Below are 27,988 nucleotides of genomic sequence, written 5' to 3'. Positions count from 1 at the left end.
GCCGCGCCGAGCTCGCCCGCCTACATCTGGAAGACGAAAAGCCGTGGCTGCTGTGGAGGTGTTGACAAGGGACAATCACGCACACGGTCACACTTATCCTAGTGTCGGGTGCGTTAAAACTTAAAAGTAATCATGAAGGCTTCGAATGTCATTGTACTTACGCTGGCATGCCGGTGTGTTCAAAACACCTGTTTTTGTACATGTACTCGCACGTTCAGACTTTCCAAACAGAAAGTAACCCTTCTGACATGTGTAGTGAAAGGAATCACCCTCTTGAGTGACTGATACATTGGCAGTACCAAACTTTATTTGTGGTGTGCTGCAATTGAAGGCTGGGCACACAATATTATAGAGAAGAAGGGGAAAAAACCTGTTCACCCAAGATGATCATGAAGAGGATCTCCACACAATATGGATTATGCTTGTCCTTTAAGAAACAGAGATGAGACAGTATAATATTATTATATCTCATGGAAACTTGAATACAGGTGGACCCCGACAATTTAAACCCTAAAATACCAGGGAAAACGTGTAATCATTCTCAATATTCAACCATGCACCCGCAACACAATGTAATATGTCAAAATGAGAGCATTTTTACGCAGCGTTGCGCTATAGAGCTCGGCACACAGATTTCATACGCACTTCACTGGTCAGTACAATCTGTACATGCATACTGAAATGACTTGTATAGCATACAGTAATATTGAATTATACTTTGCCAACATCCTACTACTTGTATCAGCAAATATTCCACACGTTTTCCATGTAAGCGGATTCGCTGGAACTTCTTATTAACCGGATATGCCAAGCTAGCGTGACGCCCAGACCTCAGGTCGGCAGAGTCATCAATGCCCCACCATCACTGCTGCGTCTCGGTGCAGCGCCTGCTCATTACAGTGCATTTCAAAACTATAGACGCGTAGGGTTTTTGAAATATTTCAAATTGGGCTGGAACTTTTTGAGAATAGTTTTCGGTATATTGCTCAGGATCGCTCCACAATTACTCTCGTATAGTTTCTAAAGGATTGGATTACAGACGCCCAATTTGGAAAAAATTATGCACAAAGTGATCACAGATTTTATGTGGTATAGATGCTGGCATAACGGTTTTTGCCTAGGTACGCGTCTATAGTTTTGAAATGGACTGTAGTTGTCAGTTTGTCCTAGTCTCTGTACCATTGTCTTTCCTTATTCTTTTCGAGCTGGTTATGTGAACATAGTAAAAGAAAAAGAAAAAAAAGATTCGAATTGTCAAAAATAATGTTTAGTGGGAATCGTATAGATAGAAGTCCGTCCTCGAAAAAAACTTCCAATTAAGCGAGATATTCGAATAAAGACATTTTCGAATTATCAGCATTCTGCATGTAAATAAATGCTTCAATCATCCCCGTTTTCAAAATCAACCTCAGCTACAAGTTAGGAAAGCGATGAAAAACAAAAGTCGCGTCACTTGCACTTGTAGTATTTCCAACGGTCATGGCATCACTTTAACTGGGGCGCGCTGGTGCAAGATCGCGACGTCAAGTTTTGTTTTACTTCAAGAAATTTATCCTTCGCTCTCAAGCCACCGTGCAGTGTTTTCCTGCTGAGTGTTCACCAGCGCCTGAGAGATAGGAGTTCTGATTTTCGCTTGCCGCTGGCCAAGGAAACGAGCCCAGAGTTGGTTGGTCTCAGAACTAAAAGAAATTAGCGATCGCTGTGATAGAAGTAACACAGACATCCATCATTGCTTCTTGGCCGGCGACTAAATGTAAAGCCGAACGACAGTACAGTCACAGCAGTGGCCAAGCAAAAAATCAGCTACGGCTTCTCCTTCTCCAAAAAGCGAAAACTACAAACTCGGCGACATGTAGCAGTGTGTTTGAAATAAATAGTCTAGCTCACGCACTCCTCAGTCAAAATCATGCTGCAACTGTGTTCACTGCACGCGGCTGCCACTGGAAACACAAGTTCAGGTGACGCGACCGTTGGTTTGTCACCGCTTGGCCAAGTACTACTCCTTGTCAAGAAGCCGTGACGTCAGACTTCGACGGCCTATTGAAGAATTTTGCGACATTTTTTCATGCCAATCAGATGTGTACTTTTTTCTTTCATTTTTTCATTTACACACCATACTCAGAAGGGGAGCAGACAACAGAAAACAACAGTATTTTCTCTAATAATAGCCCGGGGTTCTTATTTTGTCAGTGACAGCTATACCCGCGCTACTATTAGAGACTGGGCTATAATAATGGGCTCTTATTTTTTTTCAATTGTCAACTATCAAGCCAACTCCAATCTATACAGGCATAAACTGACCAGATCAAGACTGATTTTTCAAGCCTAAACTCAGGAATATTGTCAAAACAGATGTGTCACAATAGCATTGGCGCCAAGAAGGAAGCTGTAGACCGAAAACTTCCTTACAAATATGTTCTTGGCATGTTGTATTGCTGTTTTACATGCAGTCAATATACTTGTTGCATACTCCAATTGGGACCCGCACTACTATTAGAGACTGTGCTATTATTATTTCAAACCACCCTCACCCCGGGTCATTATTGGAGACCTGGGCTTTTATCAGAGAAATTACGGTATACAAGAACAAAACAGCAGGGAGAGTAGGGGTTGCAAAGCAAGCCTTTGCTGGTGAGGCGAGCCCACAAGACTGATCTTGCTCCCATTCAAAATCAGTTCTCTATTCTCTCTTACCTTCACAGCGAGGCACAGATGTGAGTTTACCTCCAAGTGTGCAAGTCGGTCCGGCATCACCCACAAGCCTGAAACCTCTATGGCATGAAAAGGCCACAGCTTCCGTTGCCCTGACCACCCCTGTTCTGTCAGTAGCGCCGTTATCAATGGTGGGCACACTACAATCCTCAGCTGCACACAGAATGATAACGAAGACAATCACAACATGTAACACGAAATATGTCATTTTATGCAATGGCTGTCTATACAAGTCTATTTACATTGTCTAGATCCCACCATGTGGACAACGGATTCTTTCGTTTTACCTACCGCCAGCAGTTCTCCCCTCTCTGTCTGTCTGTCTGTGGTGTGTCCGTTTGTCTGCCTGTGTGTTCGTCTGTCGCCTGTGTGTCCATCTGTATGACAGAGTGTGTTCGTGTCTGTCTGTCTGTCTGTCTGTCTGTCTGTCAGCCAGTCAGTCAATCTGTCTGTGACAGGGAGAAAGGTGGCATGGGTGTGTTTGCTAGCTCTGGCATGCAGTAGAAGTTGTTAGGTGATTCTGCTGCTGCTGTGTGATAGTGTATAGCCAGGCTCCTCTAAGGGGTCGTCGCAAAAGTTTTCTGTCGTCCCTGAAACGAACATCGTTCATTTCGTACTTGGACCCCTCCCCCCCCCTCTGAAACGAACACAGCTTGCTATGCTGGACGACGAAAATCACATTCATGTACATGTCACATGTACAGTGTCGGTCAACTTGCGATTTTGGCTCGCACCCCCTCCCCCCCCCCCAAATGAATCATGTTCGTTTCAGGGACGACAAAAAACTTTTGCGACGACCCCTAAGTTCATCATCTAGCTATAGACCTTATTCGATAATGTGATTTTTGGACTCGCCTCCAGGGATTTGTCGTAAGCTGGGGCACGCGTGCATGAAACGAGTGGCAAGAAAGGCTCAGTTCGTACAAGGGAGTAGTAAAATACCGGTATTTATTTACTCCTATGTTCCCACGCCGAGTCCACTGCGCACTGAGTGCAGGTCTCTTGCCACTCCCTGGTTCCCGGGACCCCGGTTCACGTGATTGTGACGTTTATCGAATAAGGTCTATAGACAAGGTGGTGGAGCTCAAATATCGACGGTATACCGTCGATGAACTGAAATGTCTGTCACTCACTCGAAATTTGACGGATTTCCACGATCGAACTAGCTGGGAAAAAGGCAAAGAGCTCCGCTTCCAATGCAACTGAAAGGCTACAATGTTGTGTTGGAGAGATAACACGCTCGACATTTCAATTACAGGAAAACTTGAACTTTTTTTCCCAGTGGTGATCTGTGTGTGTTGGAGTTTGTTTGTTTGTTTTATTTATTTGAATTCCCAGGACCAAACGAAAGGAGATGCTAATTTTTGGCTCGCATGAGCAGCGCTAAAACCGAGGCTCCTGTTCGATTTCGCTGCTCTTGCCCCGCCTCCCCTACTTTGTCTGCCATCACTATGTGCATCTATGTCTGTGTGTGCATCTCTGTGACTTGAAAGTCTACGTTTATTACATAAACTTGAGCCTCCCAAGTTGGGTGGTCTGTTGCTTTGCATTGGCGAGTTGTAATAAGGCCAGTGTGTCCAATGGTCTTACTAGTTTCGTCATCATCCATTAACTTTCGGCATTCTTTGTTGCCGTGATGCGTACCTCGTGCTCTTCTTCGTTGCGCTTTCCTTTCCCTCTTGGACCTTTCCGAACCTGAGCCTTCCAAGTTGGAAGGTTGTTGGTTTGCACCCTGGAGAAGTGCTGGAGCTAGGTGTCAGGTTGCCGAAAGTCTCAGGACTCTTTGTCAGTTTTGTGCCAATTTGTCGCACTCGCTGACTGTATAAGATCTGGTTACGTTCGTGGAGATGTAGTCATAGCTCGCAACATTTTGTCCTTCTTCTTTTCACAATAGTAATTGTGCTAACTATTAAAAAAGATATTGCGGTTCCCGTCAGACTTGGCTGGATGTTGAGTTCTCCACATCTATACCAACACCACCACCACCACCACCGCCACCACCACCCCCCCCCCCCCCACCACCACCACCACAACCACCACCACCACCACCACCCCCACCACCACCACCACCACCACCACCACCACCACCACCACCATCACCACCACCACCCTTCAAGAATCCTAACTAAAACCATGTCATAAACTTGCAACATGTTGAAAACGAATGATTAATCAATGTGACTTACCTATTTCGCACACAACGTAAAACTTGTCAGTGAAGAGCCGCAGCACACCTTCGGTAGTCATAACCTGTCCGTTTAAGTTTGGTCCTATCCACGCTACATACTCCTGAGTGGCCAGTCCAGTTGCGCAACCAGCTTGGAACGATGACTCGGAGAGCACTTTTCCTTTATAAAATGAGCACATGGTGACCGCTGTGTTGTAGTCGACTTTGAGACCAACAATGCTGATTCTTGCAATGCTTTTAGATGCGGTGCAAGGTCTAGCTCCAGTCAGTTCTGAGATTATGCACATAACACCCGCACACAGTGCACAATCAGCACCATGGTGACACACCTTGAAATCAAGTAACCATAGCAACACTGGCTGCACGAAGCATAGAACCTGAATAAGGTCACTGTACATGTGAGTAGGACATTGGACTTGGAGAATTGCAATTTTTGTTAGACGGCTATTCTACTACAAACCACATCCGGAGTTATGGTGTTAAGTGATGTCTGCATTCTTTTTTATTACAGTTAGCTAGAATGTGCCTCTAATGTCCTAATGCTTTGAAATTCTCCTTGAAGTCCAAATTTGAAATTAGAATAATATTTATCTTCTGTTACGAACTTAGAAGTTCGGCAAGAAGCGTGTGTTCCTAGTTGGAACAATCAACTTTATATTCTGTTAGTTAATTTTAAAAGTGAACGCTGAGACAAAAGAGAACAGAATCAACTGGCCAGGCCATTGTTGTAACTATCCTGCGTTTCAAGCACACAGCAAAGCTAAGGCAATCCTTGCACAATACCTAATCTGTACCTGATCTGGCCACACAAACTTATACTCAGGCAAGAAGCATACGATGACATTACAGTTAATGCCGATTCATAATTCATTTCGCGTACGGGAAAGTCATCGCGCGACCGTCTCGCGATGGCTTTCCCGTACGCGAAATGAAATATGAATAAGGCCTTTAGGGCCGCTCTGTGTTTCCCGAAAGTGTTCTCCATGCGCTTGTTTTGGCCAAGTCCTTCAAACTTACCGGACGCGCAAATATCATAATGGACAGTGTCTACGCACTTCACCTCCTTCACTAGTGCAAACCATTGCGTTTCTTACGGGGGGGGGGGGGGGGTGGAGAATTACAAAGAATTATAAAGAATTCATCTTTTCAATCCTATTAAGTTCTGCCTTCGTGTGCCAACATGAGTAGAAACATTGAACTTACCATGATATCGGCACTGTACTGAACCGGCTGTTGATGCTTCTCGCCAAGAGACACAGGCTAGACGAAAAGGGTAAAACAAAACACAGCATTTCGAAGTCAATAATATAATAATTTTCATCCGGCGCATTCGCCAAGAGTGAATTGCAACTAGATAGAGCGGTCGTCAGTTGACAACCCCCCCCCCCCCCTCTCCCACCTTTAAAAAACAAACCAAAAACATATAATCTATGCGGAAATAACACTTTCAGTAATGCTATGAATAAAACAATTTGACCACTCATATATACATATATGTTTTTTTCAACTGATGATCGTCACAAGAAAATGTTCTTGCAAACCTTGAGACCTACCCATCTAACCGTCTATGTTTTGAAGTATGATTGCGCAAATTATTTATTCGTAGCATTAGCAGAGGACATACCCAGTCAGTGTGCTGACAGTGCTCAACACTGCGAAGGCAGAGCGTAATACAGAACAACAAGGAGAATCAAGGCGTGTTTGCTGCTGCTTCAAGTTTCATGCTCTCGCAATCAGCAGGCAAAATGTTTGTTGTTTTGCATGCATAGCATTAAAACAAAACCGATGTTCAGATTTCTGCTGGACTTACGTATCTCACATAAAACCGGGAACTTCTGGTCCAGCGGAACCTCTACCCCGTTGACAATATTAGCTGTGCCTGTATCTGTAGGAGTACCTGACCAGCCTTGTATAGTCGTACTTGACAGGCCCATTGTGCATCCAGCATTGACAGATTTATTGGAAATGATCGATCCTTTATACAGCCGGCATAGTTGATCTGCTGAATGGTAAGCCAATTGAATGGGGTCGTACATTGATATAGAATCCTTAGTCATTGAACCGCAGTAACGGTAATTGGTCGGTGTAAAAGCTGCAAGGCATACACACAAAAACAGTATCATACAGAATCATTATCGCACCGGCACACACACACTCGGGAGAATGAAGTTGAAAACATCACTGCACTTATCAACCATAGGCGCACACACACACACACACACACACACACACACACACACACACACACACACGCACACACACACACACACACACACACACACACACGCACACACACACACACACACACGCACACACACACGCACACACACACGCACACACACACACACACACACACACACACACACACACACACGCACACACACACACACACACACACACACACACACACACGCACACACACACACACACACACACGCACACACACTACTATTTTATTGTTTCATCATAGCCTAGGAGCTGTGGCATCATTTATGATCCAGAGCAAGAAGGCAGCAATGCCTGTACCTATGGTGAAGTAAAATAAAGGTAACAAAACATAACACAAACACATGCTTGTACAAACTTGCTCTTGCTGGCAATCACGCATGGTGACGACAATACTTGAAAGATCATTCGAAAAACTTTTTGCCAATGTCCTTCATCGCTGAGACTCTTATAGTCCATTCATTGGAAACTGGCACCCTAACTTTTTGGTGTCTCTGTCACATAGTTGTAGATAGCGTGAAAACAACAGTACATCCTGCATTGTGTGACCCGTGCACTTATTCCTTGCCACATTTGAGGCCAGAAAAGTCCAAGAACAGGGAAATAGAAATTCAGCCAGGTTTACAAAATTAGGACAGGTATGCCATGGCAAAATGTATGGAGAAGCAGATCCAAAACCCAGATTTTTGAGATTTAAAGTGGGTTTTTGATCCTCAATTCGGCCCAAATCCGACTTTCTAAAGCCAGCGGGCCAGTTTCCGATGAATGGACTGTAGCTTGTGCTTTTCCTGGTTGCACTCTCCTTCGCGTCCTAGATTATTACCATGACTTCGAACGTTCGAAGTTGGAAAGCTGTTGGATTGAACATCGAAGACATGCTTGAGCCGCTTTGCTGTTATTTGTAGTTTTTTTGTTACCATCGGTCAGTTTTCGTGGAATGTTATCACATGAGCTGATTGTGGAGTATCTGGCGGAGCGAGTGGACATAATAGCAACTTATAGTTTAGTGGTCCTTTCCTTTGCTGTAAACTAATCCTTGGCTCTCCATCCGAGTCTTAAACTGGATTGGCATGACAACGCACGGCCAGTTTTCCGTTTTCAGTCCCGCATTTCTTTTCCATTTTGTGCGTTTACACGAACAAATCTGATCCGAGGCCCGAGGCCATGTGGTTGCCGTTTGTATCGTTTTCGCGGGTCTACACGGGATCCCACTTACACGCGTGAGGAGAGGATCCATCAAAGTTCGTCATGTGCCAAGTGTTGTCGTGGAAGCACCAAATCACACTCAAACAATAGCTGAAAACGAGGCACACGGCAGCACTACTCACATTATGAACATTGCAATATTTTTGATTGTCGAATCTCTGTGAACGGGCGGAAATGAAACAAGCATGACGAAGACGAGGTCTAGAACGCCATTTCGACTGTTCACACATCCAAATTTATCCGGCATAATATCACCATTTTCAAAAGTCCTCCACCTTGGCCAAGGTTTAGTTTTCTTCCGCCTTGGTGCACAACCTTTACATTTTGCCCCGTATGCCGTGTAGCATGCATCCGAAAGGATTTGCTTGCATTTTCACCGTCAGCGTTGTCATGACAGCGTGGCTGAACTACAGTACTGTTTGTGGAAAAGATTTTCGCTCTCTATTCTGGGTGCAGGTGCAAACCAATGTTTTTTCGCACTATTCTGAGAAAAAAGTGTACATCCTGCATACTTTTCAAAGAGCAACCTAGTGTAACAATGCTGTCCATTGGCCGAATCGGACAAACAAAAGGTCCACCGGCATTCAAATATATTCAGCTGTGCTCTCCGATCCGAGGTCGGAGAGCGGAGTTATGAGTCACGGAATGAGTTCTTATAGTTGTTGCCTCCTAGTTGTTGCACTTTCTAACTGTATACAGTTTGTAGTTACAATGGTGGACAGTTACTCTCAACTCCTATCCATATGTCCTTTTCCTTTCTACATTCAGCAGTGATAATGAAAGTGATAATGTGATGGCCAGTCGGAGTTGTTATATCAGTACTTACGGTGACATGACGGTGTCGGACTCAAGTTTTTGTAACCATCGCATGTAACGATAGGATTCCCTCGGGTAAAGTAACCACTTTGACATGAATATTTTGCCGCTCCAAGGTATTCCAACACCGAAGCGTTTGAAGTACTAAATAGTACTACTGGTGGTGTGCAGACGAACTCTGGACACGAGGTTGAGAGACAAAGAAAGAAGAGGAAAGATTTGATTTAAAGCTGCGAGGACACAAGAAAACCACTGTGGATAGAAATAAAACCTGACGTCCTTCTCATGTGACAATCATCGTGAATCGTCATCACAACGAGAGCTGGACTACAAAGGAAATATTATAATTAAGGCAGGGTGAAATGAAAGCAATACATAAAGCAGGTTATGCATTCCACACACTCAACATTCACACAGGTTAGGCATCCTACAACGTTTTCATTGCCATTTCTTCAGAAGAATACCTAACTTGTGTGAATGGTGTGGGTATTGAATGAGCAACTGCTTTATTTATTGGGTTGATTTCATTTCTGTCTCCGCGAAAACAGTATACAGTCAGACCTTGCTTAACTGCACACATCTGTTTTCCACAAAAAGTATCCGGATAGGCGAAGGAACCGCATAACCGAACACTGGTTATGTTGGATCCATCACTTATGCTGTAAATCTGTAACCAAATATTTTCTTCCGGATGGCGAGGGATCCGGATAAAAGAGGACTGGGTAAGCGAGGCCTGGCTGTAGTACCGCGGGGCCATGGTACCACTCCTCCCTAGGTACCGTCCCTCCCCAGGGTACCACCCCTCTCCAGGGTACCACCCCCCTCCAGGGTACCACCCCTCTCCAGGGTACCACCCCTCCGCCAGGGGCACTGCCCCTCTGCCAGGGTACCACCCCTCTGCCAAGGTACCAGCCCTCCCCAGGGTACCACCCCTCTCCAGGGTACCACCCCTCCCAGGGTACTACCCCTCCCCGGGTACCACCCCTCTCCAGGGTACCACCCCTCTGCCAGAGGCACTACCCCTCTGCCAGGGTACCACCCCTCTGCCAAGGTACCAGCCCTCCCCAGGCTACCACTCCTCCCTCAGGGTACAACCCCTCCACCAGGGTACCAACGACTATTTTTGTTGCAATTACTCCAGTAAGGGGCCGTCCGTAAATATCGATGTTTTTTTAGAGACGATATTGGTGCGTCTGGGGGGGGGGGGGGAGGGTGTTTGAGCCATGTGCGTCTTTTCGAGCATCAGAAAAATATCGATGTAAATATCTGAAGTTTCGCCGATCCCTGCACGCGGACGTCTAAATGGCTATACAAGAAATGTGAAACCAGCTTCCGTTCGCTGAGCTAAAACTCGCGACACAAGAACAAAATCAAAAATTGGAAGCTGTACGCATATGGCGAATTTCAAGAGCAAACGAATGAGCTATTGATTGTGGAAATCGGCCGAACGATGCCTGCAGGAGACCTTTTTCAAGACGTAGAGGCAGTGCAAACAAACACGGACGAACTCCACAAGAGTTTCCAGTCTTCACTGTCTGAACAAGGATTTGATTCTCGAGGGCGACCAAAAAGTCATAATGCTCTCCTTCTCAATTAGACCATATAAATACTGCATACTTGCCATCTTGGGTTCATATTATTGACAAAAAAAGGAAAAAAATGAGCATCCAAAAATATTGATTCCATGATCTAGATGTACATGTGCGTCTTCTGGGGGGAGGGGGGGGGGGGGTCAAGGGAGAGAAGCACCAATATCGTCTCTAAAAAAACATCGATATTTACGGACGGCCCCTAACAGGGCAAAAAGAATATTGTCATGATACATTTTGAAGGTACTGAGGAGAACCTCAAACTCAAAGGCTCAAAGGATCAATACTAACATGACTTACTTATACAGCTAGGAACTGATGTTAGGTTTCCATTGCCCTGGCATGTTGGGTTCATATCACCATCGATGACCAGACTGAGTGGGCAGGAGTAGGTCACAGAGTTTGTGACAGCTACTACACTGAGGTTAGCCTGCCCGTTGTCAATAGCAGGTACATTGCATTTCACATCTGGGTGCAGAACGAGGAAAACGAACCGTTTTTTTTGCAGACAGCCGAAAGACAAGGGAAAATTTTAAATCTAACGCAAGGTGTAGTAATAGTTGGCAGAGATTTCTCCCAATGCATGATGCCCTGGTTTGGCTGACGTGCGGAGCAGCTTTAAGCACTATGAGACCCACCTTGTTTCGTCCACCAGTGCATACTTGCTGGTAAAATTTTCAGCTGTCAGCCAACACCTCCTTGGTTTCACTCTGCTGGATGAGCACCCGTTATACTGGAGGCAATATATTGGGACGTGCTTAGCTGCAATCTAGGGAAATCCACGCTGCGCTGATCCGTGAAATGTCAAGGCAAAAAGCCCTGATCGTAGGAAACCTGACAACGTGTCTAGACCATGAAACTAGAACACACACTTTTCGACTTCAACATTTCAAGTGCTCATATTCTACAAAATAGAATCGGAACACTTCTTTTCTTCTATTGCATACTAGTAAAACCCTGTGTGGAATTAAAGCCTGTGTGGAATTGAAGCCTGTGTGGAATTAAAGCCTGTGTGGAATTGAAGCCTGTGTGGAATTGAAGCCTGTGTGGAATTGAAGCCTGTGTGGAATTGAAGCCTGTGTGGAATAGAAGCCTGTGTGGAATAGAAGCCTGTGTGGAATTGGAGCCTGTGTGGATTTGGAGCCTGTGTGGAATAAAAGCCTGTGTGGAATTGGAGCCTGTGTGGAATTGGAGCCTGTGTGGAATTGAAGCCTGTGTGGAATTGAAGCCTGTGTGGAATTGGAGCCTGTGTGGAATAGAAGCCTGTGTGGAATTGGAGCCTGTGTGGAATTGAAGCCTGTGTGGAATTGGAGCCTGTGTGGAATAGAAGCCTGTGTGGAATTGGAGCCTTTGTGGAATTGGAGCCTGTGTGGAATTGGAGCCTGTGTGGAATTGGAGCCTGTGTGGAATTGAAGCCTGTGTGAAATTGAAGCCTGTGTGAAATTGAAGCCTGTGTGAAATTGAAGACTGACTTTTTAAGATACACTGTCAGTGCACAAGCCTGGTTTAGTATTGACATACATAGAGATACGTGCCTCGAATAGAAGCCTGATTTGAATAGAAGCCTGATTTGAATAGAAGCCTGATTTGAATAGAAGCCTGATTTGAATAGAAGACTGATTTGAATAGAAGACTGATTTGAATAGAAGCCTGATTTGAATAGAAGACTGATTTGAATAGAAGCCTGATTTGAATAGAAGACTGATTTGAATAGAAGACTGATTTGAATAGTAACCTAGCACTGACATTAAAGTCTACAGGTGACAAGTATAACGCTTATACACGACATTCCGATACACGCATTCTAAACAGATCAATGGCTAACTTACGTATCTCGCATATGGCGTACAGCTCGCTGCTCAGGTCACGTGCCACGCTGGCGGTGTCAAATGCCTTGCCATCTGCTGTTCGCAGCCCTCTCCATCCAATCTTTTGTTCATTGGTGTACTTACTCGCACATCCTTTGCCAAAAGACGAATCCGGTAGAATAGTTCCATTGTACATCAAGCATAGTGTGTTTGCTGAACCGTAACTCAGTTTATTGTGTGATATTATCGTTACAGAGGAATCGCAAGCAGTATAGTCGGTTAGTGCTGAAGCTGCAGTCATGTACAAAGCAACGGACAAACATACACACTGTAACTGCTACTTACACTTAGGCATTAGTCCCTGGCTGGGTTTCGTTTTTGAAATCTAATCTATGTGCACCCCCTCCGACATGGCCCAGGAGTGAAAAGCCTGGAAAGGTGGAAAGCTCGTATGATGGTGGAGAACTCCAAGGAACTACAGTGGCTGCGTTCGATTATGCACTTGAATCGATTCATGAATCCATTCGCATGCATTCAAGTCCTTCGTTTTTCACGTCACGATCCCTGGAATCGGTTCGGAATCCATTCACCCTATTCACATGGAGTGATGTGAATAACGCGAATCGATTCACGGGCATAATCGAACGCCCTCACTGGAACCTTGTGTTGCATGGTCAGTGTGGTTTCACGTCAATGCATACATTATAATGTGTGGAATTCAAAGGGTTTCACAGAGAATCTGCTCAACAGCACAATTATTTGGACCGGAAACCTTTTCCATATCGTGCGAACAGTCTTCGATGCACAATGCACGGCCCATCTTCACGAAATCCTGCAGGACACGCACAGTTCCAAACCGTAGGTGAGCCGGAGAACTGGCATAGCATCCACTGGTGGCATTAACGTGCTGCTGTCTTCCATATCTGATCATCCATACATCTTTGTGTAATCCATTTCAACTTGCTCACCATTGCCGTTCTATCCGTTGTTCTTGGTTCGTGTTTTTAGCCGTTATGACCTCACGTGTGCAGAGCCATCAATGCCCAACCACCTCTGCTGTGTCTCCATGCAGCCCCTGCTCAGCAGTTGTCACGTTTGTCCTAGCCTCAGTACCGTTGTCGTCCCATTATTTTCGAGTTGGGTATGCGAAGATACAAAGAAAAAAAAAAGCGCTATCATCGTAGAAGTTGAACTAAGAACTTGGCTCACCTTCCCGTGATGCAACCAACAAGGGGGTACTGACATGCTGGTGTTGTACAGGCTGTTCAATCATGGCACACGCTGCTGAACCACGCACAGCACCCGTGATGCCATAACAGAAATGGGACATTTAAAAGGAAAAATGTCTCTGAAACCCACCGGATGATGCTAGAATTTGAATCAAGGCGTCATGAATGTAGTTAGTATGCACACCCATAGTACTCACAGTGACAAGAGGGAATTGGGCTATTGGTGCCATGAGCATTGCATGTAACTATTGAAGAGCCGAGCAGAAAGTATCCGCTGTTGCACGAATACTGGGCAACTTGGCCATATTCCAAGAGTGAAGCATTAGCCGTGCCGTTTATAATTGCTGGTAAACTGCAGTTAAAGGCTGGGCAGGAGGTCAATAGAGAAAAAGAACAAGGACAAAAGCAGGGTCGACTTTTGCATTTGGAGGAGGACCTTGCATTATGTGCCTTCCTGTTCATAATGGTACACACGTATTTAACTATTCACAACATGGTAAACATCCTTAAGTAAAACACAAATACTTCCTCCGCGTCATCAAAATTGTCGCAGTTTGACTAGTGACTTGTCACTTGCTACTGACAACTCCATAAGCTAAGCCATTCAAAACTAATTACACAGTATGACAGTCTGGTGACTAGAGTAACGTTCCAGGACAGTTGGACTGAGAGTTTTCATGCAGAGATGAAGTTCTCGTCGTCGCTGATGTCAATGGACGGAAAATATCGTTCCGAAATATTTCAAGGAGGGTTGAATGTTGTTCGCGCCTCATCTCAAACGCTTTGACTTTCTCCACAGGACAAGAGCTTGTCGTCTGCTAGCTCTGGATGATTTCTCCTTCACCACCAACGAAGCCTAGTAAGAAAACACGATCGTTGCGAGGTCAGTTGATTACCGGCGGCGGAATCACCTCGATCCTGAAATGAACCTTTTTTAGCCGTGGCATGCCCATTTACGTTAGCTGTGTGGTCACAGCTCATGCAGGTAAGTGTACTATCACGTCCAGCGCGCCCTCTTTTTCAGCATCACTGGTCTACCATGGTACGTCACCTGCGCGTGCATCACTAGCACTACGTGTAGAGTCTACACGGCTCTTGCAGGTACAATCATGTACTGAGTGTCTCAGCCAGAGCGACAAATTTTATCGCTGTTGCAGGCATTTAGTTTGCCGACCCCTCGATGTTTCTCCAAGCGCTGCCACTTGTTCCACGAAGTCATTCTCACCCCAGCGACGGTAAAACAGTGATGAGGCTTGAGTGAATGGGAATCAGCACGAGAAATGTGCAGGCTGCAACGCCTGACTGATCTCAGCGAGTCAAAATTACCATCGCAGCGACATCAGCGAAGAAATTGCGTCTAGTTCAAAAATTCCAGCTTCCAATAACAGAAAATAGACCTTTGCCGTCACCCTAAACTGATGACTATCGCCTATGTCCAATTCCTTGCCTCTGGTACGAGTGCTGGAGAGTAAATACCCCGTTTTATATCAAAAGTCAAGCTGCGACAATTTCGATGACGCGGAGGAAGTACCAGTATACACATCCACAGTAGAAAGCAGCTGCAAGTTGCCATCCTGGACATTAGAAAATGGCAACGAATTCCAACCAGACGACATACAGAAGAGAAAAAATACAAATGTGGGGAGAGAGAGAGAGAGGGAGAGGTGGAGAGAGAGAGAGAAAGAGAGAGAGAGGCGGTGGAGATGAAGCTCTGTTGCAATTCACACTTACGTGCGCAGTGAGGTACCGAAGAGAGACTTCCATTGAGCATGCAGCGTGGCGTGGCATCGCCGATAACCTTCAGACCGGGAATACATGAGTAGGTCACAGTGAATGTGACAACTATGACTTCCTTGTCTTTGAAGCCGTCTGGAATGTAAGGTGCCTGACATTTCGTTTCTGTGCAAAGAATAATAATAATAATAATAATAATCTTCACTAGTTTGAGGGAAAGAGACAACCGGGAAAAGTCTGAAGAAAAAATTGACTGTCACCACCAGGACTCGAACCAGGGACCCTCGCTTGTAGCTAGCGATGCTCTAACCACTGAGCTATGGTGTAGTCGTCATCTCAGCAGAGATCGTTCAACATTTTCTTCAGACTTCGTAACTCACACTTCCTGTGAATCCACATAGGCGGGTGGAACGCAGCGCTCACTGTAACACACACACTTTCACTTGCCATCATATAAAAGACCCAAGTGCCTTCAGTATGTGTGGCACGTGGTGTGAGCTGCCTTTGGGGTGAAAAACTTGTCAGCGCCTTCTAGGTTCAGCCTGGTCCCATAGCTCAGTGGTTAAAGCATTGCTCATGACAAGCAGGGTCCCAGGTTCGAGTCCTGGTGGGTCTGGCGTTTTTTTTTCCCTTTTCAGGCAGTTCACTTCCCCGACTGATCCTTTTAATAATAATAATAATAATACTCCTAATTGCACTAATAATAATAATAATAATTTTTTAAAACGAAGGTAAGTTATGGGTCGCAAATATCCACGCAAACACACATCCAGTCATAATAAGGCACTTGTCATAAGTATCCGAACGTTTTCGGTCCCTTCTCATCAAGGATTTATCGTGCACATAGAATATGTTCCCCTCATCTATTGCAGGACGAATTAGACAGACTGACATCAATATTTACGAACAACGGCTATCCAAAGGAATTTCTGGCCAAGCTAATCAACGAAAAACCGGTGACAGACAAGCCTATCCAATTTGGACCTGACCGTTGCCCAGTGGTGCTCCGTTTACCCTGTGTTGCCACCGGTTCTGCGCGCGTGGAGAAGGATGTTCGTGGTATCGTATGTCCATCATATCCGTGCGTCAAGCTGTACGTCATATTTGGGACAGTGCGTGGATATTTGCGACCCATAACTTACCTTCGTTTTAAAGTATTATCCGCCTCCGACCTCTTTTAAAAAATAAAAATAATAATAATAATAATAATAATTTAAAACGAAGGTAAGTTATGGGTCGCAAATATCCACGCAAACACACATCCAGTCATAATAAGGCACTTGTCATAAGTATCCGAACGTTTTCGGTCCCTTCTCATCAAGGATTATACAGGGAATGGCTCAAGCTGGAAAGACTAAAACTTATATAGCGTAAAGATAATTAGATAACAACACTCGTGACAAGGTGGAAAATTATCAAGTTTAGCACGACACAAAACTCGAAGGAAAATAATAATAGTGACAACAACATAGTGAGCAAATTAAGTTACATTGTTACCACCTCGACGAGGAGTAACACCAAACAATTGTAGCGACAACACATTTTCTTTCTGTACGCAAAGTTCAGGATCTAACTTACGGATATACAAAGCTTCTAACACAGCCAAATGTAACGCACATCTACCACGTGACAATATTGAGAAAACATTATCACTGTACAACTCACGACAATTGGTACGGGCTGACAGATGTTGCTTGATTGACGAAGTGCGATTCTTAGCTCCATTGGGTGTTGTCTCCTCCAATGTCCCATCGTCAAGCTGTACGTCATATTTGGGACAGTGCGTGCGTTCAGTGTGAAGAAGGATGTTCTACCTACCCTTAGTAAAAGTAACCTTATCTATTTCTTTCAATGCCGACAATGTGAAGATCGGTATGCAGGTAGAACCCTTCAGCACCTGGGCGCACGCATTCCTCAACATGTGCCGTTAAGTTGTGTTCCGCTTGATGCGCGCAATTGTCGTCCTCGCCGTGGTCGTCCTCCAAAATGTGCTGTCCAGTCCATCGGTGGATCTTCCTCTTCCCGTGAAGATGTGACTGCATGCCCGTCCTCCTCTGCGTGTATAGGACACGGGCCAGCTGAGAACAGCATAAAAGATGGTGAAAGACCCACACGTAAACCACCCAAACTGACAAAGGATCTGTCGGCGTCGGAAAGGGTGACGAGAAGCCAAGTGAAAATACGGACTGATGAGGACGAACGTACAACGACAACGGAAGTGACAACAACAGTCAATATTTGAAAACGTGGTAGACCGCGAAAACTAACCTCAATATCGGACACCGGACAAGTTGGAGTAAGAAGCTCAATAGAAATCCGCAATGGAGGAGACGTAACGGAAAGGACACCGGGTATCGCGCACCCAGCGGCTAGTGTCAAGAAACGTGGAAGGCCACGGAAACGCGAAGAGACAGATAGTGGTGATGCCACGAAGAGGCGAGATGACGGGACATTGGAGGAGACAACACCCAATGGAGCTAAGAATTGTAAAGTATTATCCGCCTCCGACCTCTTTTAAAAAAAAATAATAATAATAATAATGACAGTTCGCATATCACTCATTGCATGAGGTCAACGCATCTGTTAACAATTTCGAGCCAAGCAGCTCTATGAGAAGCAGATTGCACAGCATCCAGAAGCGACAGATTAATGCGTTGTAAGTCACAGAATGAAGACAACAATTCACTGAAGGCCGATCAAGGAACCAGATGAAGTTCAAGTTTCGAGACCAAGCACTTATCGATTCTAACCCTTCTCTGTGCAGCAATGATTATCTCTGAAACGAGTACAAAATGGTCCTGTTGAAGCTCTCTAGGACACGAACATATTTGCTCATCTGCCTCAATCGTGGAAAACTTCACCTAAATCTGACAGAAAAGGGGTTTTCAACAGGACTCAAGAGTTGACCATATTGGCACGGTGCTGTTTCCAACATCGACATAACAAGTGAATAGAATCATTTGGGAAGAAAATTCAGTGTCGAACAGGCTAAGAACCTGCCGCGTGCTCTTAAAATAATTATATGTATGCAACTCACCACTACAATAGGGGACTGAGGATAGAGTTCCATGCTCCGTGCACATTGGATTGGCAACTCCCACTAATCCATAACCTTGCCTGCAGGAATATATAACACGATCTGGGTATTGAATCTCAGACACGTTGACAAAGCCATTCGCAATGGGAGGGATGGAGCAGTTAACAGCTGCAACCGGAGTGAAGACAACAGAGATACGGCAAGCTAAAAGTCTTCTTCAAAAATCAAATAAACTGCCACCCACCATAAGCTGTGAGCCTAGCCACACCCGGTTCAGTGCCCTCTAAAGAGCTGTATGCCTGGTAAATTGTAAATTTCCCCGCATCTATTCACTTGCGGAGAGATCAGTACACAACATAACAACTTCCTACAGGTTAATAATGTGAATGTATGTCCGAAATCGATTTTCAAGTTTCAATCATCAGTGAAAAAACGGAACTGAAGCCAAAAGGCGATCGCACCAAGATTACATATCCAAGAGAGGTAGAAACAATGCCTACGTGCTGATACATGCCACATGGCGGCTACCGATTTGACACAGTTTATACTTGATAACGTGAGTGAATAATATTAGTACATTAGCACTGGCTGTTGCTGAAGCTCGGATCGTGGTCTGATCCGGCTCAAGAGCAGTATTACGAGGGGACTGAACGGATTTTTGTCATCAAGTATACAGTGTTTTACTCTCTCTCTCTCTCTCTCTCTCTCTCTCTCTCTCTCTCTCTCTCTCTCTCTCTCTCTCTCTCTCTCTCTCTCTCTCTCTCTCTCTCTCTCTCTCTCTCTCTCTCTCTCTCATTGCTTTGCGATCCATGTGTTATGGTAGTTTTAATTCTTGTATTTTTACAAAACAGAACAGCAAGGACAACAAAGGCTTGTTTGCTGCGACTTCAAGTTTCATGCTCTTGCAATCATCAGGCAACTTGAAGTCGCAGCAAACAAGCTTTGATAGTCCTGTTCTGTATTACGCTCTGCCGCCGCGATGCTGAGCACTGTCAGCACACTGGGTGCACCCTCCGGGGCGTAGTTCTTGTGTTTTTGTGTATCTGCATTTTTTTCTCACCTAGAAGGCAGACAGCCCAAACGGGCCGCTTTTCAATGAAGTGTTTTGAATTTTTCTGATAAGGAACACTACAGATGGTGTGGAGTCACGAAAATACCTTCAGTGCAACCACATGTTCCTTTTGCTTGCACACATCAGGCCTATGGATACACACACAGACAGCTTCGAGAACCTTCAACTGGTGTGCATAAGGGCCATATCCTGATGTGGGGTGTTTGTGAGAAGACGTGCATGCCCGCATGTGTATGTGAGTGCATGCCCCTAAAGCCTAGTTCACATTCGACGGGGCGCGACTGGACGCGACGTAAGGATCGACCGGACTGTCTGATGGAGTACAATGTGAACACCAGGAACTGGAACACACCCGTACTGCCGTACGGATCGGGAAGCGACGGGAAGAGTTGGATCGATCCAACTTTTCATACCGTAGACAGGCGTAGACGAGGATGCAAGCGTACAAAGCAACTGCATTTTGAGAGTAAACTGGAGACGGCGCCGTGCACCAACTACTCCCGATTTGTACTTGGAAATGTTTAGCATTTCGAACACTGCGCTTCCTATGATAACTCGCAGAATGGCTAACATGACTTGAGTTGAATTTAGCAAGATAAGATCTGATGTCATTAATGGTATTTAGGGAAAGTTCAGGAGCGTGACAGACGAACTGTTTTATCATTTCCTAGAGCTACTATTTGAATGGCACACCTTTCGAAGCTACTTTTTTGGTGTTCATGAGAAACTGGTATTATGAACTTGATTCTGCTTCATTCAAGGAGAAATAGTTGAAAGGAAGTCGCGAAAACAAGAAATTAGGTCCAAAAGTCACCCCGTCACGTGCCGTGATTTATGATTGACGCCGTTCGCTGTTGAACGACGCAACAACTGCAGTTGTCGTGTGGTACGAATCGTACAAGCTTTTACAGCTCGCCCAAGCCTTCCCGACAGGCCCTTATGTCCCGTACCGTCAGCGTTCCGTCAAATGTGAACTAGGCTTAAGTGTATGTGTGTGCATGCCCTTGTGTGTGTGTATGTGCAAGCCCGTGTATGTATGTGTGTGTCTGTATGTGTGTGTCTGTATGTGTGTGTGTGTGTGTGTGTGTCTGTATGTGTGTGTGTGTGTATGTGTGTGTGTGTATGTGTGTGTGTGTGTCTGTATGTGTGTGTCTGTATGTGTGTGTGTGTGTGTGTGTGTGTGTGTGTGTGTGTGTGTGTGTGTGTGTGTGTGTTTGTGTGTGTGTGCGTGTGTGTGTGTGTGTGTGTGTGTGTGTGTGCAAGCCCGTGTGTGTATGTGTATGGGTAAGTGAAGACAAACACGCACACACACACACCTTGAACCTTGAACGTGCCCATTGCCGATGGCAATGCACACACGCACACACATATACACACACTCTCACACATACACCCATACATATACCCCCCCCCCCCCTCCCGCCATACGCACAGCATGTTCAATACTTATGGTGCGTTACATTAATCTCGGCGAACATGCATTGCCACACTGCCCCTTGAATTTATACAAACATCAAACATTCTGATTACATCAAATGTCAATTGGAATAGCCACGTTACGCATATCTGTAAAACGTCTCGACAGGTTATAGGAGCACTGTGGAGAAATTGGAAGTGTCTCTCTCTGCAGTCGAAGCGAATGGCGTACACGTCCATGGTAGAGTCCAGGATCCGCTATGGATGCTAAGCTTTCTTTAGCTCTCTCTCCAAGGCTAATGAAGAGAGACTTCAACGCCTATGCAACCTAGCCCTGCGAGCCGTGTACAACCTCACCTCCCGTACCCGTATGACTCCCGTGTATGCGGAACACAACCTGCTTCGTGTTCACCAGCTCTTGCGTGAGACAGTGTGCTCGCTGGTCTACCGGTGCCTACATTCCACCATGGAGCAGCCGCTGATCAGCTCATTATTTGGAGATTTCGTCACACCGACTAGGGCTGGCCGAACGCGCGGCTCCCAACAACATCTGCTGCAGCTTCCATCCAGAACTCATCCCGTGTCTCTTTCTGCTGCACGCGTTTGGAACAGTCTTCCACCTGATGCGAGAAACATCACGTCCCCCCCCCCCCTCCAGTTCAAGGGTGTGTTGCATGCGTATTGTCTTACTGTAGCATGACAGCAACCCCCCTTCCCTGTCTTGAGATAGCACTAGTAGTATGTAGTAATCCTGATGCTCTGTACATACCGAGGCTAGCTGTATGCTCAGTCTCCAGCTAGCTGTATGCTCAGTATACATTCTTGATCTTCTCTTCTTCTTTTTTTTTCTCTCTTTTCTTTAAAATGTTTTACTGCCAGAAGTCGTCTTCATATAAGGAGGCAGACATGCCTGTTTGTTGTACGACTTTAAATAAATCCAACCAACCAACCAACCAACCAATTGCAGCATAAATATCTGAGCTTGAATCCAACTTACGTATTTCGCATATGACATAGCGACCAGCAGCTTGGTGAACCTGTGTACCAAGAGTATCTAACAACAAGCCTGTTGCATCCGGTGAGCCTACCCAGGCAATGAGATCTCTACTAATTAAGCCCTGAGCACACCCAGCTTGGAATGAGGACTCAGAGAGAATGGATCCATTATAGAACCGGCATATCTCTTGGCTTACTGCGTAGTTGGTTATGAGGCCTAGAATACTGATGCTTGTCCGGCCTTTGGCCGCCGCGCAAGGTCTGCTGTTGCCCAGCTCTGTAGCCAAAATACACAGAAAGCAAAAAAAAAGAAGAAGAAAATATGGCAAGGAATATTATTTGCACAGCTGCTCCACTGCAGGCTGTACGGTTAAGTGCACGATACGGTATGTAAACCGGTGGTGCAACACAACGTGGGTATTGAACAGTTAGTTGGCCAGTTTCTTATGAGTGGACTTCTGCAAGTTTGAATCCTCTGACGACAGTCTGTACCCGGAGAGCACTGTGTAAGCGGTGCTCTTTGGGCACAGTCTTCCTAGGACTGCTCAAGCTCAACTGACGACAGTTGAGTTTCCCGAAACACTGTGTTTTGAGCAGGGAGCGGCGCTTTCTTGCAGGTTTGCCGAGTGGAAGGTTCGATGGACATATTGTTTGCTGTGGACTTCTCGTGTGCTCTGGATGGCAATTTTGAGTCAGTCAAGCAGAAACGTACAAGCAGCCAATCCGGTTACTGCAGCGCGAGGGTTCCAAGCGCTGATCAACTATATTTTGTGGTGTTAACTTGGTCAAGAACCGATAGAGTCATAGATACACGTCAATACCCCTAATCTTTTTGCATTGCAAAGATGTTTCCATCAGTTGAAATATAACTGTAAAATCAACCACGTTTTCCTGACTCCGCGAAATTGTCTTTCTATAGACCTTATTCGATAACGTGACTTTTGGACTCGCCTCCAGGGATTTGTCATAAGCTAGGGCACGCGTACGAGAAACGAGTGGCAAGAAAGGCCCAGTTTGTACAAAAGAGTAGTAAAATACCGGTATTTATCTACTCCTATGTTCGCACACAGAGTCCACTGTGCACTGAGCGCAGATCTCTTGCCACTCCCTGGTTCCCGGGACCCCGGTGCACGTGATTGTGACGTTTATCAAATAAGGTCTATTCCTTGGCTCAATGAAATTCTTGTCTTTCTATTTCTGACTCCATGAAATTGTCTTCATGTAATTTGTCCTTTTCTTCTTTTGGTTCTTTCTGTCTTATATTATTATCATTTCTTGTTTCCCCTTGCATATCATCCCTAAATCATTCTGTGAGAACCTGTCCTATGGGCAGGTGAGAAGGCATCTATGCCTGTTCATTTGGTGAAGTAAAATAAACAAACACAACGAATAAAGCCAAGAGTCCATAACCCCCGAGAGTGTGCAACTCCAGGTTGGGGTCTGGCGCAACGAAATCCAAACATTGCGTCATCCGGTCCCCGGGCAAGCATGGGCGGATGGGGCCATGTGCATATCTGGTACATCCGGCGGGGGTTCCAAGTTGAAGGTTGCTTTGAAGCAAGCCGCGGAAGTGTCACGTAAAACGTTTGCTCCACGGGCTATGCAGTGTCAGCAGAACGGCTTTGATTTCACAGTCACAGAATTTTTTTATTTGAAGAGAGTTTCTCTGCTCGTTGTCTGAAAAGCTTGTATTGGGAGAGTTCGTGACTCCGGGATAGCAAGAATAGGCATGGATATAGATTTACAAGATTTGATGGAAATAGCTCTTGGCACACGGCATGAAGACCCGATCGATTTCGAAGTAGATGTGCTTCAACTTGCTCCTCAGTCCCATTTTGGCACTGCACACTGCACTCCGGCGACAATGGGGAGCGCTTTGCTTTAGGTTCAACAGTGGCCATTGTTCTTCTCTTATCGGAGAGACACTCAAAAGAGAAAACTGTTCGACAACTCTAAAATAATTCTTTGTGAACTTGAGCCTTTCCAGGCGTGTTACGTACAATACCTGGCCGTGGATTCGTAAAGAAAGACCCCAAATTGAGCAAACGGGCGAAGTAGGTCCGGGCCAAACTTCCCATTTCGTCATAGCTACTCACTATATGACGTATGAAGTTTGGATTTTGTTGCGGCACTGATTTGTGCTGAGAAGGATCACGAGTTGCACACTCTGGGGGGTTATGGACTCTTGATAACGCACATATTGACCTAGGTAAAAACAAGGCATATACAAAGGCTCCTAGGCTTTCAAGTCCTGTTGCTATAATATAGCTACATATTATGTAGGTTACTGGTTCATCTGAAAGTGCAAGGATCAGCAGAACAATGGTTGAAATGATACTGGCTGAAAGTGCAAGGATCAGCAGAACAATGGTTGAAATGATACTGGCGTGCCTTTTCATAACCGAGAACCTCTCTTCTTTTTTCAAATAATTGTTATCCTAGGATTGGGTTTGTTCCCACCCTGGAGCTCGCGCTATTCCGCCGACTTGACTTGACACTTGACATACACTTGACTTACTCAGCCTAAGCTGAACTGATGAGGGGTGAATTCCCTGAAACACTGTGTATTGATCAGGGAGTGGTGCTTTCTTACAGGTTTGGCGAATCGAAGGTTCGATGGACTTCTCGTGTTCTCTGGATGGCAGTCGTGAGCCAGTCAAGTGTCAAGTCAAGTCGGCGGAATAGCGCGGAGCTCCAGTGTGGGAGCAAACCCATTCCTAAACAAAATCATCGCCAAAGTCGCAACCTCTATTTCGAATTGTAATCTTTTTTTAAATAAATTTTAATCGCTGCCTCTCCACCCCAGTCTTAAAGAGTTTAGTTATACCTGTAAAAATTGCTCACCATCATATCGGCAAGTGATATTGCTAGGCATCGCGGTAGATTGCATTTGATCATATCGCTTTGAGAAGCAAGCTGGAGTACAGGAAAACACATTGAAATCATGAAATCAATGTGACCTTAGACAGTACTGCAATATCTGTAGTTACATTAAAAAAATGAAAGTGCACATGCCGACATAGAATTGAAGAGAACAACAACAACAGCAAGAGACCATAGCAAATATTTGGCAGGGGCATGTTTCTATTCCGTTTCTATGTGTCGTTAACGCACTAGCAGTGCTTGTACCCATCCGCAACACACCCGGCTTGTACCTATCAGCAACACACCCAGCTGGTTCGTGTGATTTCTACAGCAGATTTTGCTTCAGCAGTATTTCTTTTGGGTAGTTCTTCGTAGTTTTGCTTCCAGACGGATTGTCTTCGAACTCTCCGGTTATTCCTTCTAGATGGCTAAAGTGGCTGTCTTGATGATGACTTGCCACATGCTCAGCTCTCAGTAGGCTCCCCGAGCACCGTGTGAATCCCCCTATCAACGAAGTTATGAGCTTTGCTAGAACTCTTGTTGTCACACACTGCCCCTGGTAGCATGTCCTGCCACGTCTAAGAGATCATGCCTGAAAAAAACCGGAATAGCTGGGCTGGGCCATCTCTCCGATTTCGCTCAAATTTTACAAAATGATTCGTTGCGACACTCGTGGACACCTTGGAACTGGGGAGCACCTTGAAATGGCCCCGAAATACGACTGAATTCCGGGACCATAAGCGAGAGCTGATACAGTGTACAGAACTAAACTAAGAACAAACCATTATTATGCCAACATGACTTCACGTGAGTACTCTTTACATCACCACCACATCGAGCCATGGCTACAGGAAAACAATGGCCATCATCTCCAAATATAACTAAATTGCATTGCTAAAATAGCCAAGTTTCAAGGGCCATAGCGGGAACCATTTACGCCGTCTATTTTTCTTAACCATGCACTGCAGGACAGTGGACTATCAACCAGGACATGTCGCGTAAAAGTGTTCAACGTTCTGGAAATATATAGATTTGAATATTTTCACTTCTCAATATTGCTACATGGCCAATTTCGTACCCGGCAGTGGAAGATGGAAAGCGATGGAAAGCGCCTCTTCGAGCACCAACACCAGGCACCACTTCAGACGCCAGTACGCTAAAAATCACCTCTATCGAGTCTGACGGGAAGTTTGCGCTGACAATCCTCGTTACTCCAAAGTATTTTCTTCGCCAAGCGACTCGAATTTCACTAGCAGCAAAGCTGTGCAGAAGTTCAAAAATATATTAAACAGATCGAAGCACGGCATTTGTGCGTCCTGAGACTAGCCATGCCCCGGCCACCGGGTGACATAGCAGATCGACGGACTTGATCGAGTTGATCTTAAGGTGATTCGTTACTCTCGCGCCAGAGAATCGTTAATATTATCGCGATGACTAACGTATAAATCGTGGCGCTCTCTGATCACTTACGTATTTCGCATGTAGCGTACAGCTTCACATCCAAGTCATGGTTTTGATAGGCTGTCGACATGGCCTGATTGTTGGCCGGCAAGCCCAACCAGGCATGGAGGGGACCTTTCAAGTGGCGATGGGCGCACCCATATGATACCGACTGCTTGGAAATAATCATTCCCGTATACAGTCTGCAGAGCTGGCTTGCAAAACTGTAGTTCAGCTGATTGTATGATGTCACAATTATAGTTTTAGTTGGCTGACAGTAACGGTATTCGGTCGGCGGTGAAGCTGCAGTCATCGACAAAACACAGCAAGCAAGCAGAGAGACTCTTGCAAATGCATGCAAAACATTCACAAACACGTCCATTCACACATTTACATCCGCCAACACCAGGTAGCCTGACACGATTTAGGTGGAACACCTGATTTTCAAGAAGCAAGTAATTCCTGACTGCAAACTTGGCAATGCTGGGAATCCGAACATAAAAGGCCAAGTGTGCACCATCAATGCAGGGGATGGTTGCAGCAGGAGCTTCTTACGTGGAAAAGTATGACCGGGTACAAGGGGGTGTGGGGGGGGGGGGGGGGGTGGGAGGGACTCAACACATTCAAATGGAATAAGGAATATTTTATTATGACAGTGACTACACAGTGAAGTATGATAGCAGAGAGTTACTGCTGACCGGCCCTTAGCATCCATTCAGCTGTGAAGCCCAAAAGGGGTTTACTACTACCGACCGCACACATAAAGTAAAGTTTGCATTCGACATAAGGCTGTTTCCTGAGTACTTACGATAGCATGACGGCGTTTCACTGGTACTCAAGCGACCAAAGCCATAACATGTAATCGAGGGATTGCCCAACAGGAAGTACCCGGTGTTGCATGAATATACAGCAGATTCATTAGCGTTCAATTCTGAGGAACTCGGCCGGCCATCCGGTATCCCAGGAACAAGGCAGTTGAAGTCTGGCAATTAGAAAAAATTAGCGAAGTATTGTATACATGAATACCTGTAAGGTTGGAGCCTGCGGAGGATCTTTCCATAGCGAAAATAAAATGTTAATTCGACAGGAGAACAAGCGTGAGTGTAGAAGAAATACAGTAAATGTCTCTCGGATGTTAGTCGCTAGAAGTTCACCTCGCTAACTCACACAAATCGGTAGATCGCTACCTGCAATTGACGCCAAAATGTAAGGTTGCTCTCATAGTAAATGTACTTACAATGACAAGTGGGCTTTTGCATGAAACTCAAACTGCCATTGTTGCCATTGCATATAGCCGTGTCATTGCCCATCAGGAAATATCCGACGTTGCATCCATACTGAGTAGATTCGTCAGCTCGCACTACTGATGCACTCGAGGTGGCATTCGCTATCGCAGGTACACTGCAGTTCAGGTCTGAAAACAAGTTAAATAACGACACGGTAAAGGTGTAAAGAGTATTTTTTATTTTATTAAAATAGAATAAACCACATGGAAACGAGCCACGAAGCAACCATCCTCGACTGTAACAAGATAATAAGCAGCCAGACAATGCGATAACAGGGCACAAAACTGACATGTTCCTGAGACACTCAACAAACTGCTTATTCTCTGTTCGGTACGTCTGTTACCATGTGTTATCGTGTTTTGCACCAT

General features: G+C 45.3%; 1 protein-coding gene across 1 annotated transcript; it reads right to left on the bottom strand.

Annotated features, from left to right (window-relative positions):
* Positions 1-120: 120 nt before the first annotated feature.
* LOC135827694 (sushi, von Willebrand factor type A, EGF and pentraxin domain-containing protein 1-like) lies at positions 121-27,988 on the bottom strand. Its single transcript, XM_065340148.1, has 17 exons — positions 27,964-27,988; positions 27,572-27,748; positions 27,143-27,316; positions 26,365-26,637; positions 24,874-24,945; positions 22,031-22,306; positions 18,546-18,713; positions 15,506-15,673; positions 13,972-14,139; positions 12,567-12,836; positions 11,038-11,205; positions 9,159-9,326; positions 6,711-6,992; positions 6,104-6,160; positions 4,899-5,171; positions 2,695-2,865; positions 121-332 (listed from the first exon to the last, which is right to left on the bottom strand). Exons 1-17 carry the CDS (start codon positions 27,986-27,988, stop codon positions 121-123), a joined length of 3,102 nt encoding a protein of 1,033 aa, XP_065196220.1.

The sequence above is a fragment of the Sycon ciliatum genome, chromosome 11 (assembly GCF_964019385.1).
Source record: "Sycon ciliatum chromosome 11, ocSycCili1.1, whole genome shotgun sequence".
Classification (NCBI taxonomy): Eukaryota; Metazoa; Porifera; class Calcarea; order Leucosolenida; family Sycettidae; genus Sycon; species Sycon ciliatum.
Note: the sequence above shows the minus strand (reverse complement) of the source record. Positions and strands in the feature narration are given on the sequence as shown.

What these genes read in the sequence shown, in the direction of transcription:
- LOC135827694 (XM_065340148.1), bottom strand. Translation starts at nt 27,988, where the DNA reads ATGGTGCAAAACACGATAACACATG. An exon ending in GTACGCTACATGCGAAATAC is followed by an intron (nt 24,946 to 26,364) that starts GTAAGTGATCAG and finishes CCTGTACTCCAG; the next exon opens with CTTGCTTCTCAAAGCGATAT. An exon ending in CTATGTCATATGCGAAATAC is followed by an intron (nt 18,714 to 22,030) that starts GTAAGTTGGATT and finishes CTCCGGTTGCAG; the next exon opens with CTGTTAACTGCTCCATCCCT.